The following is a 14580-nucleotide window of genomic DNA, read 5'->3' as shown; positions in this document are numbered from 1 at the left end:
TGCAGCTCTAGTTGGTAAATGTGTGATACAATTTGCCACATGGCTAATCTTTTACATGTTTTCTAGGTTCCTGTGCTAATTCATAGTGATTTGCTAGAACATGTGGAGCACACCACTACAGAACAAAACTGAGTGAGAAGCGTTAGACTGCTGTTCCTAATGTACTCACTGCAGCACCAAGTCTACTACCACATGCCATTGCTGTTGGAGTGGACTGTTGTGCTGAGAATATTTTGTGGGCAGTGGTCCTGTGGGAGTCCCTTTCCATTTATGTAGAGGGGTGGCTGATAACCTGTGCACCAACATATGGGCTCCAGTTAGTAACTGTAAACCTACAAGGTGCACACCTGCTTATGAGCTGCAGCTGATGCACTGGGCAGTGAGTGTCGGTTCAAGGAACTGGCAACTCTGAATATAAACCTCTTAAACTGACACTGTGATGGAGGGTTAATGCTGTCAATAGTGAACCGTTTGTATATACAGTCAAATTTTAAATTTGCTTTTAGCGTTTCAGAAATAACGGGTTCAGTATGAATATTCTTTTATAATCCTAGTTTCTTCTTTGTTTGAAGCCCAGGCTGCAGTCCAAGACCTTCAGAAGCGCCAGTGGAAAAGAATCAGGTTTGACTGCAGAGTGATAAAGACGTGGAGGGGGGTTCTAGTGTATGTTGTGAAAACGATGTGGACGGGCTTACATTGTATGCAGTGAAACCCCTTGGATTTTGAAGCAGTGAGCTCAAACAGCTGTTCTGGGGGTTACAGCAACAGCTGGATAAAGACTCTAAGAAGTATGGATTTCATTCAGCTACCAGATCTGCAAGGACAATTAAAAAGACACTTTATGAATGACTGGCTGAGGTGGATATTTTCAGTTTGTGTTTTATATTTTTTTTCATGTATTTTTTGACAGATTAAAGGAAAATATATTTAGCAACTGCCTCAAATGAGACTGTAACATTAAAATCTGGTCATTTATAATAATGCTTATTTGTGTTTGGTTAATGGGCATTTGAAGGTTTCCATACTGCACTAAATATTATCTACTTTAGTTTTTTTTTTAAATAATTTCCTTATGCCAGTTCTACTTTTTGACATTATTATAGTTAATTATAACTTTAATCGGTTGACCTGAACTAGTATTTTGGTTGTATATAAAGCGGAGAAAAGCGTTTTAATTGGTAAGAGAAAAGAGCATTTGAGAACTACACGCTGCAGCATGAGAAGACGAATGGGGGTGCCTGATTGTCCATAAATTTCTGTCTGTAAGTTTCCGAGCAAGGTTGGCAGAGCATTGAAGCCATGACTCCTGTTAAACATAGCTGTAAATGTCCATAAACAAAGCATTTCCAGCCATTTGTTGGGAGCATTTATACCCAGAAATGTTGCTTTTTCATGCAGTGTTATACTTAATGACCATTTTGACCGGTAATTAAATGAAGGGTGTGTCCCTGACTACTGCACAGCACTTCATGTTGTATTGAACATTTATCAAATGTTCTGATGACACCAGAATACCTCCTTAAACAAAGATTTGTGTGTCTGAAGGGGAAGATGAATACAATGCACACTCTGAATGTACCTGGGAAGCTGCATTAAGTCCCAGCAGACTGTAATAGGTTGTGTTTAATGTTTCTCATCACATGCGTAACTGTTCAGGGGTGGGAAGAAAGACTACGCACCCGTGAGACATTTCATTTTGCAAAACTGACATGGTAGCAAAACTAAAATGGTGACTAGCATGATAATATGACAAGCATGTACGCGGCTCGCTACTCAACTTCAGCCCAGTTCCCAATGCTGTTACAATCAGTGCTGTGATCAGCTTTACATACAACCCTAATACTACGAGACTTCAGAGTGTGCAGGGTCATATAAAGGAATAATACAAAAATCTCATGTTCGCTTTCATTCTTCCAAAATTATTTCTAACAGTCAAACAGACAAAAGTCAACAAAAAACAATAAATAAATATTAATAGCTTAACTGATTTGGTTTTGTTTACAGTATATACAAATAAAACTCAGAACAAAAGCCTTTTCCAAGCGTCTTGGTGGAGTGCCCAGTGTGTTGACCATTTCTTATGTTCCACATTCTTTTAATGAAATCTCAAGAACGTGGAAGAGACACATGACAGACGACAACATCCCGTTCTTGGGTCAACCCTCTCCTTCCTTCAATCTGCTACTACTCATCCAAAGTAAGGTTGTTCACTCTGAAAATTGTAGTCCGGGCAGACCTTCTGCACCAGCTTGTAGTCGATGCTGAAGAAGGAGATGAAGATGCAGATGACTTTGAAGGGCTTGGCGCAGAGCCAGGCAGCATGGGACTGGGTGTGCTCGGTGAAGCACGTTTGAGACGGGTCGTACAGACAGGGTTTGGGCTTCTTGGAGCGGTTGGTCTTCTCGTATTCCACACGACAGTTGAAGGTCTTGATGTCCTTGGGGTCGATGGTGGACTGATGAGGCTGGTGAAAATGGATTTCTGGCTGATGGAGGGAGCTCTGCTGCTGCTGTAGAACCTCAAACTCCACCACCTTGGATGGCGGCACGATGCTGACGGAGACATTTCCCAGGCTGGAGGAATTGTGGCGGAAGTAGACAGTGAACGTGCCATTGACATGGTCCACAATCTTCCCTGTCACCAACAGGCTGAACTTGAGGGTCTTGACGTTGAAATAGAAGTCTCCCCAGCCGAAGATCTTCTTGGTCTTCATGGCAGTTTTGAGTGGAGGCTTGCGCTTGGAGCGGTATCCCGTCTGGTCTAGGTGATGTGATTGGTTCTTGGGCCAGTCGTAAGGGTAATGGAAGCCGTAGGTGGGCGGTTTGGGCTTCATGGGTGTGTGGTCCATAGGCGTGTATATCCTCGGCTTCTGTATGTCTGGTTTAACTCCTCCTGGCACCTCTATACCCCCTCTGTCGGCTACACCGTACGGGAGGGGCTTCATGATGGACCTTGTTGCCCCTAGCTCCAGGTAATCCAGAGACTTGCTAACCTGTTTCTCCACGCCATGCACCTGAGGGGATACAGAGAGAGAAAAAAGGAGGTCAGATTATACTATAACCGGAATAAAGTGAGGGGTAAAGACATGTATGCGCTGTGAAAAGCTTGAATGGCACATGTTTTTCAAGACTAAAACAGAAAAGTGCAATAATGGATAATTGATCAAAAGAGTTTGCTGAATGTTTGTTATCCTTCTCAAACAGAAAACAGAAAGAGCATGTAAGTGCGTTCCATATACAGCTTACTGGTGAAGAGGAATGATTTCCAATCTACACATGTTGTAACAAAACAATCCAAAGTGCATTTACCACTGCAATCCTTTATGCATGGCCAGTAACTGTAATCAGCAGAGAATCAATAGATGAATGTTCTGAGCAGAGAAAGCAGATTGTTCAAATTATGGCCACACTGTCTCAGTGGCACAGATCTCAGTCCTCAGCTGTGTTTGCAAACAGGGAAGGCAAGTGGTTAGATCACCCCCTGCTGTTTACATATAACACGTAGGTTAGCAATGAATTGGAAATGCTGCAAAGCTTATACAGCTTATGCAACATAATACGGCATTAAAATTAAAATGATTGATTGACAGCAAAAGACAGAAATACACTTTTTTATGAGTGTTTTCCCAAATCGGACTACAAAGTCTTTAGCAACTACTGCACATCCCAGCGATGCTGGTGCAGGGCAATGGCAAAATACGTTTTTCACAAAACTTCCAGATTTAGGTGATTTTAATATTATTATCAAAAATTTCCCTTTTGTGAAATTAATAACAAATTGTAATACTTTGAACGCAACTAGCAGAAGGCACAGGCCTACATCTGGAGTCCGGAGCAGGAGAGGTTGGTCCATTATGGGTGCTGAGGCAATGTCCAACTGGTTACCACAAGCAAAATAATTCAGTGTGATAGTTTTATATGTAACTCACACTCTTTCAAGTTTTGCAGGCTGAAGATTCTCCACAAGGGGAGCTATAATTAATATGCAAATAGCCTTTGTGTGCATTATTTGAATGGAGGAACCTGAATAAATAACATTTATAGAAACAACTAATGCAGTTATATAGTTATATTATAAATGAAGTTTTGGGGGAGGAACATTCCTGAATCCCTTTCAATCTAACGTCCTATAAATTAACATCCTCAACTTATGTTCACTTGACAAGGGATTCACAACCCCCATCCCCTGTTCCTCAGTCCGACAGCTATGAGAGGGGTCTGGCCCTCTAGTTACAGGCAGAAGATGCCCAGAATTCCAGCCCAAGTTCTCAGAGTTCTTCCCCCTCCCTCAATTAGTCTTCCCTCATACTCCCACCATACCGAAGGCATGTCTGAACTCACAAACAACACGAGGAACATTAATTTTATCAGCCAGGTTGCAGAATACCACAAGCAAAAAGGGAGTGGAACTTAGCATCAGTGACACTACATAATTAGGGCAAGGCACCAGAAGAGACTACTGTACTAGAGTGGTTTATAATAGCACCACATTTTAAAGGCAGGAAAAGAATTATTTAAGAAATCTTAGAAAGAATTCCCCTGGGCTGAGAACTTTAGAACCTGTGCTGTGTGAAGTCTAGGTTTGCCAAGTCTGTGCAGTCTTCACTTCACCAGCTACTGCCACAACCGCAGTTTCATTTCAGAAGCAGAACGTCTGACGGCTTACACTCAACGTACTGAATTTTGATCCAGTGCTCTTTGTAGAGTTTCTATTTTTACAGTGTATTTAATATCGCCGTCACTGTTGTATTTACACGAAAAAAGGGAAAGGAGCAACCAGAGTAATGGATGTTTGTTCTGATGTCAGTTCTTTAATCCCGTACCTGTGCATGAGAACATGCACAGTGCTGACTGACTGGAAATGTGCCAGTTCTGTTTCATCCTCGTCTCCACAACCATCAAACACACACACACACACACACACACACACACACACACACACACACACACACACACACACACACACACACACACACTTACTGAAAGAAAAACAGACAAAGGAAAAAGTGTGAAAAGAAACATTCACACACACAAACACACACGCAGACTCAGTGGTACGTTCACACTCACATTGACACTTCAGACTTCAAGCTTGTCTCCTCTTCAAACTACAATGGCGGCGTTGTCACTGAAAGGTGAGGATTCAGAGGAAAAGCCTTTATTTAAGGTCAGAGGAGTAACAGTAGATGTGCTGACGGAACTCACAGAGGCCCATCATTCCTCTAATGGATAAACAAACCAACCAGCCGTCTCCACCAGCCTTTCAAACCACAGCTTGAAATATCTGCCCAACCACGACAGGACCCAACTGCTTACGGCAGGTTCGGACATCATTTTTCAAATATGTGTCAGGTTTGGGTCGAGTTCAAACTGGCCCAACTCCCATTATTAACATCGCATTATTAACAGATTTGACCAGATTTTACTCTGTGTGCTTAGTTTTTCTTTCTAGCCTTTATTCTTCCTTCATATTTTCATTACCATAACACAGTTTTTAATCTGGCCTGCTGGAGTCACCCACCCATGTTCAACCATTTTGCACCAAGGTCCACACTTATGAAAAGATAGATTTGGAAGAAATAAACAGCAAAATCATTCAGAAAAGTACTTTTGTTCAGCCCAAAGGACATTTAATTTGTTTGGTCATACATATTGTATGCTTTATTGTCAATACACAACATTTAACATGTCCTTTGTAAAGAATTTGCACTTTAAGATTAAAGTGAAGATTAAAGATTTAAGTGAAGGCTAATATCTTACTATATCAGCACTGCAAACCATGAGAAAGTACAGTATGAATCATTAAAGTTATCCAGACTAAAAAGTTCAGGATGTTGTTTACAATGCTTGATGATGAATTATTTTGCATAGCTGAATATTTTATTACAGTGTAATATTTGATATTGTTATATTTTTAATTATCTTAAATGATAACCAGCATTATCTGTCAGTTTTTGTTTAGCACTTTGGCTGATAATTGGCCGATTTGAATCAGTTCTGGACAGAATTCTGTTGTACTCAGTTACATGATGATATAGGTCGGGTCGGGTCGGGTCGGGTCGGGTCAGTTTGACAGAATTTTGCTTTACTCAGGTCAGTTTTGGACACAAAACATAATGATTGATTTTTGACTTTGAAAATTTAAGCCCAGATTAAAACTCTGCTTCAGACCAATGACTGTCTAGGGTTCACATGGGAGGCCAACCTCATCTTACTCTATTTCCGCCATTACGAAACCGCTGTGTGCGTGTAGGTGACACCAAAATTCATGTTGCCATTTGTAGCAACATTTGTCAATGCTTCTGGTAATGCCCACCGCCATTCAATTAATTTAACTCCCGGGCCCTTCCCCTACCTGTCTTTCAGACTGCCCACATCAGGGAAATTGATTAGAGCGGAATAAGTGGAGGAATATCGATCACTGGCCTCATAGATTAAAAAAAAGAGATGGTGATGAATGACTATTGACTGGATAATGACTCCAAGTGGATTTTAAATAGCCAGTTGCCACTGGACACAGAGAACTTGATACTTCTACTTGTGCAGCTGTGACTTAGAGATTCTCTTACTAGAGAGATTACTACAATACCAACATGCATATTCATATGTTGCATCACCTGGCAAGCGTTTGCGGACCCTTCGCTTTTCAAAATGGTCCTAATGCAAATGAGTGTTTTCTTCCAAACTTACATTATACCACACGTAAATAGTAGTGACAATATTTATAATAGCACAACCTCATGAATAATTATAACTCTTGTTGTGATATCAGCAATCTATCAGGTGTTTAAATGACCTCTGAAGCTAAAAAAAAATCAATATGTGCTTTTAACCCTCATGTTATGTTGAGATTGGGTTTCCTTCCTCTTCATTTGACATCACAGAGATCCCAATTCTGTAAGTGTAAAAATCATAATAATCATTTCAATGTTAATCAAATTTTTATCTTCAAATTCTTTTGATCTAATCGAGAAACAGTGGACAGAATATGGTTGAAGGTTTAACCCTCCCTTCTGCATCAAAGTAGGGGTGCACATTTGAAAGCGGCAAAATAACCATAAAACATCAGATCATTAGATTAATAAGAAAACATTTCATGGTTTAGATGTTTATATACACCACAATTCAAAAGTTTAGAATCACTTGCCCTATTAAGAATTTTTGTTATTTTAGTGCACAACATGGATATAAATATTACTATTTGCAAAAACGGGTTTTTAGTTTTATTCAATATTTTAGGATTTCTGCGAACACACTGTACACTGTACAGTGAGTACACTTTGAGTTTCTATTTAGAATATTTTTCCTGGGTGATTTTAGAGTGTTCTACGACTCTATTCATCATTCAGGACACATCAAAGATTTTTTAATGATTATTTGCAGCCTCATCAAGCCCTACTTAGAATTTAAATGCTGTGAAGTTGCACAGGTCTAACATAGTTAAGCATTATCTAGTCATTTTAAAAGTTTTTTTACTGAGTGAACAGCACTAGAAAGTATGCACTTGATTTTACCCAACAATGGGAAATATATTGAAGACTATAAAAAAGACACAAAATACTTGTCCCTCCCCAAGTATACTAAAAGCTACTCAAGTATGTTTTGTAGAATTTTCACTGTGTGGGAAACACTGGTATCTTTTTTTAACAAATACAAATTACTGAAAAAAACTGATTCTAAATGCTTTTAATGGTAATTTCGGTTGACATGCATTACTTTACAGTACATGGCGTCAAGAAATAAAGGTTGTGATGTCTACAAAGCAAATGTACATTTTAATTACTACTTTAGTAATTAAACCAGCAGTGAACTTTCAGGGGCCTTCTCTCTGTTTTATAAGCAATGCTGATGATGGTAAAATATAGTATGTAATAAATGTGAAAAGTATAAATTTTACCTTAAAATGCCTTTCCACCATGAGTGTATTTAATTATATATATATATATATATATATATATATATATATATATATATATATATATATATATATATATATTAATATATATATATATATATATTAATATATATATATATATATATATATATATATATATATATGTATAGGCCAAAAGCTTATTGCAAAAGTATCATAAAACAATGAAACAGGCAGCATAAGATTTCATGTAATGACTTTCTATGGTGTAGCTTTTATGGCATTAAACTCTCCAGACACCTGGTTCCTATCACCACCACTAAAAACAATTCTAACTTAGTGTGTTTCTTTAAAACAGAGCATTTCACATCAAACCACTCTGAATGAACATCTCAACCGCTGAACTATGCACAAATGTTGAAATCTAAGGAATTCCCATCTAATAAATTTAAATGCAAAACCTAAACTCTCATAAATCTCACTAAAAACATTTTATTGTATAAAATATACAATCATGAAAAAAGGAGTCTGTCAAAAGAGTGTGTGTGTACCAAACCTTGAAGGTTGGTGAAGATCTCATGACACACCAGCAGTATGCTGTATTTTTTACTGCTAACAAAAGGTTTCACTATGATCCCAGCTTGCTGTAAGAAACAGGTTCAAAGTATTATGGCACTTTGGGGCTGCAGCGTTCTGTTGTACAAAGGTGATTCACAGGCCGTGAGCAGCGGCACAATAACGTCAACGCTCAGGCACCTCTGTATCTTTCTTGCCCTGATGCCCTGCCAAGTCAGCACAGTCGAAGAGAGACATCTTCAGATGTGCCATCTGTTATGCCAACCCCTGCCCAGCTCGGTTCCACATCGCCATGACGACGAGCCCCAGCCACGTCCTCTGACTCCTCACCCTTGACCCCTACTGACAGATGAGGAGGTCCAAGGGGTCACCCTGCATGCTGTCTCTGCGCTGCAGCAACATGCGAGCATATGAGCATCGGTCACGTCAAAATAGCAACTAACATTCTACTTGCTGTGGATCAATTAGGACTGCACAACACTGCGCATTGATTTGACTGCTGTCACTGGAAAGGCAACTCATGACGCACAAGATTAAATATGGGGCTTTAAACAGGCATGAGCTATTGGATGTTCAACAGAGAAAGGGGCTGCAAGACTGCGGAACCCACTTAAATGAAAATCAGATCGCTCTAATTTCTGCTGCGGACTGCGGCTCTGGTGACAAATTCTGTATTGATGTCTCTTTGTAGCTGGTTTGTCTACCTTTTTAGATGACCACTTATCCTTACATGTCTTTTTTCCCTGAAAGCAGAAAGCCTGTATCTCTGTTTATCTCTGCTTTTTTATTCAGGGGTAAACAGCAGTGACCTAAATAATCTTTACTCATCTAAAGGATGCACTGAAGGGTCAGGCTACTGTAAATAAGTCATAACAGTGATCTAATTGCTGTTTTCTCTCCACTTACACTTCTCTCTCTCTCTCTCTCTCCACAAAAAGGAGAGCAGGCATAGTGATAATGAGGGTAACTGTGCTCCAGTCCTTCATATCATGCCTACTCAGCACAGTTCACCCTCCCTGGGACACACGTGCACACAATCCTCCGCACATCTGCTCCTTCTCCTGCAAACGTTTCTGACCGAGAGCTGTCATGCCATAATGAAGTGTTTGAGGTCATTCCTGGCAACCCAGTTTGAGGTACCCTGCGATGCAAACTGGCATGAAGAAGGAGGAGGCAGTCTTTCAGTAAAGGAAGGAGACCTCCTCCCCCAACGACTGTCAGCAGTGCTGCTGGCTAACAGTTCCCATGCTAACAAAGCATTTGAAAGCTAGCTCCGAGTTGGCTGAGTACTAGAGCAGACAATAAAAGCTCTCCAAAAAAAGTTTTTTTGCAAACGTGGGTAGTCCTGAGGTCAACTGATAGAAGTTCGACCATACAAATGTAGAGATGCTGAATGATAGCTTGATGAGAAAATGTAGTTAGCCTGAAGAATGAAGCACCATGAAAAGGTTTTGCCCTTGATTTCTTCTATTTTTTTGTATAATTGTCACTCTTCATTTAGATCTTCATGCCAAATTTATTATAGGACAAAATCAAGCTGAGTGCACCTGTACACAAATTGCAGGTTTTAAATGATCATTTCATTTGTTGAGAAAAAAAAAATGTTAGCCAACATTGTCTGACCACATGTGATGTGATACTGCTGCCTTAGCTACTCAACCAATTCACAATTCACAATTCACTTGATTATTCAATAAACCAAGCTCACCCAGCAAGCCCTGCTGATTGTAAATATTACTTAAACAGAACCTTTCCAGCAATGTACACTGCGCTAAAATGTCTCAACAAGCAGCACACTATGTGCGATCAAATGAAATCCCATAGGAGAAGATATTAAAATATATCAGTCTGGAAAGGGTAACAGTGCATTTCTAAGTCTCTAGTATGCCAGCAAACCACATTTTCTCCCAGAAAATCCTGCAGGAGAATGTTTGCTCATCAGTTTGCAATCTGAGGCACAACTGGGTTCTGTAGCAAGACAACGAGCCGAAGCACAAGAGTCCACCAGTTAGTAAGTTCAGAAGCAATTACTTTTTCCCATGGGTGATATAGGTGTTACAAAATGTTTCCCCTTCAATAAATGAAATAATCATTTAAAAACTACTTTGTGTTTTCCAATGTTTTCCTTGCAGAGAACATGAACGTCTATTGTAACATTTATTGTGACAAATACACAAAAATAAAGGAACTAAGGAGGGTGCAAAAACTTTTTCATGGCATTATAGACAGACAGACAGTAGGGCTTATAAGAATATCTTAAATCATCAAAACATCCGTATGAACAGAAATAAAAAACTGGAACTGTGATTGGTCAGTACGCGCATAACACACAATAAAACACTGTGATTGGTTCATTGTATATTGCAGCCTCCTGTGAAATCAGTACTGCAAATGCCAATGTCCTGATAACAATCAACAAACCACACTGCATACCCCTAAGATAGATAGACAGATGGACAGACAGCCAGCCAGATAGATAATGGAATTGAATATACATCCTACAAACACAGGGCTGTTTATAACTAAATTAACTAAACAAGAAACAGCTGAAAATTGTAATGGTAGGATGGTATCAGGTTGAAGCTTGTGATGGAATAGACAGGGCAGAGCCAAGGTCCATGAAAATAATTCATAAAATGCTTACAAGAGACTTAAAGGGCCCATGCTCTATATTTTTCTATATATATATATATATATATATATATATATATATATATATATATATATATATATATATATACATACATATATATATATATATATATACACACACACACACACACATACATATACACACACACAGCTCAAAAAAATAAAGGGAGCACTCAAATAACACATCCTAGATCTGAATGAATGAAATATTCTGATTGAATACTTTGTTCTGTACAAAGTTGAATGTGCTGACAACAAAATCACACAAAAATCATCAATGGAAATCAAATTTATTAACCAATGGAGGCCTGGATTTGGAGTCACAAACAAACTTAAAATGGAAAAACACACTACAGGCTGATCCAACTTTGATGTAATGTCCTTAAAACAAGTCAAAATGAGGCTCAGTATTGTGTGTGGCATCCACGTGCCTGTATGACCTCCTTACAACGCCTGGGCATGCTCCTAATGAGGTGGCGGATGGTCTCCTGAGGGATCTCCTCCCAGACCTGTACTAAAGCATCTGCCAACTCCTGGACAGTCTGTGGTGCAACGTGGCGTTGGTGGATGGAGCGAGACATGATGTCCCAGATGTGCTCAATCGGATTCAGGTCTGGGGAACGGGCGGGCCAGTCCATAGCTTCAATGCCTTCATCTTGCAGGAACTGCTGACACTCCAGCCACATGAGGTCTAGCATTGTCCTGCATTAGGAGGAACCCAGGGCCAACCGCACCAGCATATGGTCTCACAAGGGGTCTGAGGATCTCATCTCGGTAACTAATGGCAGTCAGGCTACCTCTGGCGACCACATGGAGGGCTGTGCGGCCCTCCCAAGAAATGCCACCCCACACCATTACTGACCCACTGCCAAACCGATCATGCTGAAAGATGTTGCAGGCAGCAGATCGCTCTCCACGGCGTCTCCAGACTCTGTCATGTCTGTCACATGTGCTCAGTGTGAACCTGCTTTCATCTGTGAAGAGCTCAGGGCGGCAGTGGCGAATTTGCCAATCTTGGTGTTCTCTGGCAAATGCCAAACGTCCTGCATGGTGTTGGGCTGTGGGCACAACCCCCATCTGTGGACGTCGGGCCCTCAAACCATCCTCATGGAGTCGGTTTCTAACCGTTTGTGCAGATACATGCACATTTGTGGCCTGCTGGAGGTCATTTTGCAGGGCTCTGGCAGTGCTCCTCCTGTTCCTCCTTGCACAAAGGCGGAGGTAGCAGTCCTGCTGCTGGGTTGTTGCCCTTCTATGGCCTCCTCCACGTCTCCTGGTGTACTGGCCTGTCTCCTGGTAGTGCCTCCAGGCTCTGGACACTACGCTGACAGACACAACAAACCTTCTTGCCACAGCTCACATTGATGTGCCATCCTGGATGAGCTGCACTACCTGAGCCACTTGTGTGGGTTGTAGAGTCCATCTCATGCTACCACGAGTGTGAAAGCACCACCAATATTCAACAGTGACCAAAACATCAGCCAGAAAGCAGAAAGGTACTGAGAAGTGGTCTGTGGTCCCCACCTGCAGAACCACTCCTTTATTGAGTGTGTCTTCCTAATTGCCAGTAATTTCCACCTGTTGTCTATTCCATTTGCACAACAGCATGTGAAATTGATTGTCAATCAGTGTTGCTTCCTAAGTGGACAGTTTGATTTCACAGAAGTTTGATTTACTTGGAGTTATATTGTGTTGTTTAAGTGTTCCCTTTATTTCTTTGAGCAGTATATATATATATATATATATATATATATATGTGTGTGTGTGTGTGTGTGTGTGTGTGTGTGTGTATTTTTTTTTTTTCCCTGAGGTCCACTCACAAGTTGGAAAGCAAAACTTTTGAAAGTTTCTTGTCTCAACAATCTGTCCACTTCACTAGCTTCTATACAGATGAGATGAGAGTAAATCCTTCAGTGAGGCCCAAGCTGAGCCTGATTGCGAGTTGCTTTCCAACTACATGCATTTACAACTGTGAAGAAAGCAATATTAAGTATTAAATGGAAATCTACTGTCTTTTACAAGTGTAATAAAAGAAAGACCCTGATTTACGATAGGGTCTTCTCTTCCTATACATCATCTACTTCTCTCTCTCTCTCCATCCCTATTTCTCCCTCTTTCTTCACAGGGAAATAATAAGATACCGAGTCGAACGCAAGATGGAGTGATCCTCGAAGCTGAGCTGTGTATACATATGTAGGTCTTGAAGAATTTAATATAAAAACAATTTGATTATGGCGCGTTTGAGAAGGTTCATAGGAGGAAAATGGCATTACGGGCGAGGAGAGAGGAGAAGAGGGGAGAGAGTGTGCTTGCTTCCGAGCACAAGGGCCATTAATAATCGCTAACTTCATCTGAAGCGTCTACAAGCAAAAAAAAAAAAAAAAAGGCAGATTTAAGACAGTTTTCTGTGGGAGAGAGAAGGGCTAAATGTACAGAGCCGGAAATTGTGGAACAAGGCCCCCGAGGACAGAGTTATCCAGGATCAGACAGGAGGGCAGAGTGGGACTCGGAGGATTCACTGGTTTCTCTGAATATAGTCACATAGTCAAAATTAAGATGCCTCTACATCACTGAAAAGCTCAGGATCGATGGCCGCTGTATTAGACTGATCCAGTAATTTCATCACTCTCGCTCTCACGACTTCTCAACTACTCTCTCTCCTGCTCTCTTATATTTCCACTCCCTCAGTCCATTTGTACAGTGTTATACCTACACTGACTCGTCACTCCTCCCCAAGGAATGATGGGAGAATGAATACCCCCCCTCCCACCACCACCACCACTGACCGCCTGTTCCTTCCTCTAATTGGAGTTTTATTTCCCACAATCAATTCATTTCAACTCAGCCTTAGACACATTGATCCTCTGTCACTGACACCATGCATAAGGCCTGTGTGCACACACAAACCTCCCACCACAGTGGCTACACACCACGATATGGATACAGCTGCAGAATAACTGAACACCGAAAGGTGCAATTTTTCACTGCAGTGCAGGCCAAGCAGTTGAACATCTACAGAATTTGTCTTCTATGGATGTGTGGAGAATTTGAAAACGATGTCATCATGAAATATACACCTGTCTTCAGTCCTCTTGACTGATTTCACCCAGGCTGTTGGAATAAATAGGACTTGTAAAAAACAACAAACTTACAAAGTACTTCTCTTACTTTAAACATAGTCGCTCAGCCAAGACGTGTTCTGTAAAGTTTGGTTTCTCTAGCTTTGCTTCTCTAGTTTTTTTATTTTTTATTTTTTTAAAGTGGTTAGTTCATAGAAGTGTCATGGTTCACTCCTCTTACAGGTGGGTTTCTGGACTACAGTGTTCAATTTGTATCCAATTTTGAACCTCACATAACACATTACACATATAAGGTTAATGCAGGATGCATACAAACAAAGTCTTCTCAGGAAGGGAATGAAAGAAATTATTTAAAAGTTAAATAAATGTAAATACCAGTAAGTACACTCTTTAAAAGGAT

General features: G+C 40.4%; 1 protein-coding gene across 2 annotated transcripts in view; it reads right to left on the bottom strand.

Annotated features, from left to right (window-relative positions):
• Nucleotides 1-971: 971 nt before the first annotated feature.
• The window catches only part of LOC108431810 (neurexophilin-4), an 83990-nt gene continuing 70381 nt past the window's right edge, over nucleotides 972-14580 (bottom strand). For both annotated transcript variants that reach the window (XM_017705181.2, XM_017705182.2), the window contains exon 2: nucleotides 972-3013. In XM_017705181.2, coding sequence (XP_017560670.1) covers nucleotides 2189-3013 — 825 coding nt within the window. In that variant the 3' untranslated portion in view covers nucleotides 972-2188. The remainder of the gene's footprint in view (nucleotides 3014-14580) is intronic.

The sequence above is a fragment of the Pygocentrus nattereri genome, chromosome 26 (assembly GCF_015220715.1).
Source record: "Pygocentrus nattereri isolate fPygNat1 chromosome 26, fPygNat1.pri, whole genome shotgun sequence".
Taxonomy (NCBI): Eukaryota; Metazoa; Chordata; class Actinopteri; order Characiformes; family Serrasalmidae; genus Pygocentrus; species Pygocentrus nattereri.
Note: the sequence above shows the minus strand (reverse complement) of the source record. Positions and strands in the feature narration are given on the sequence as shown.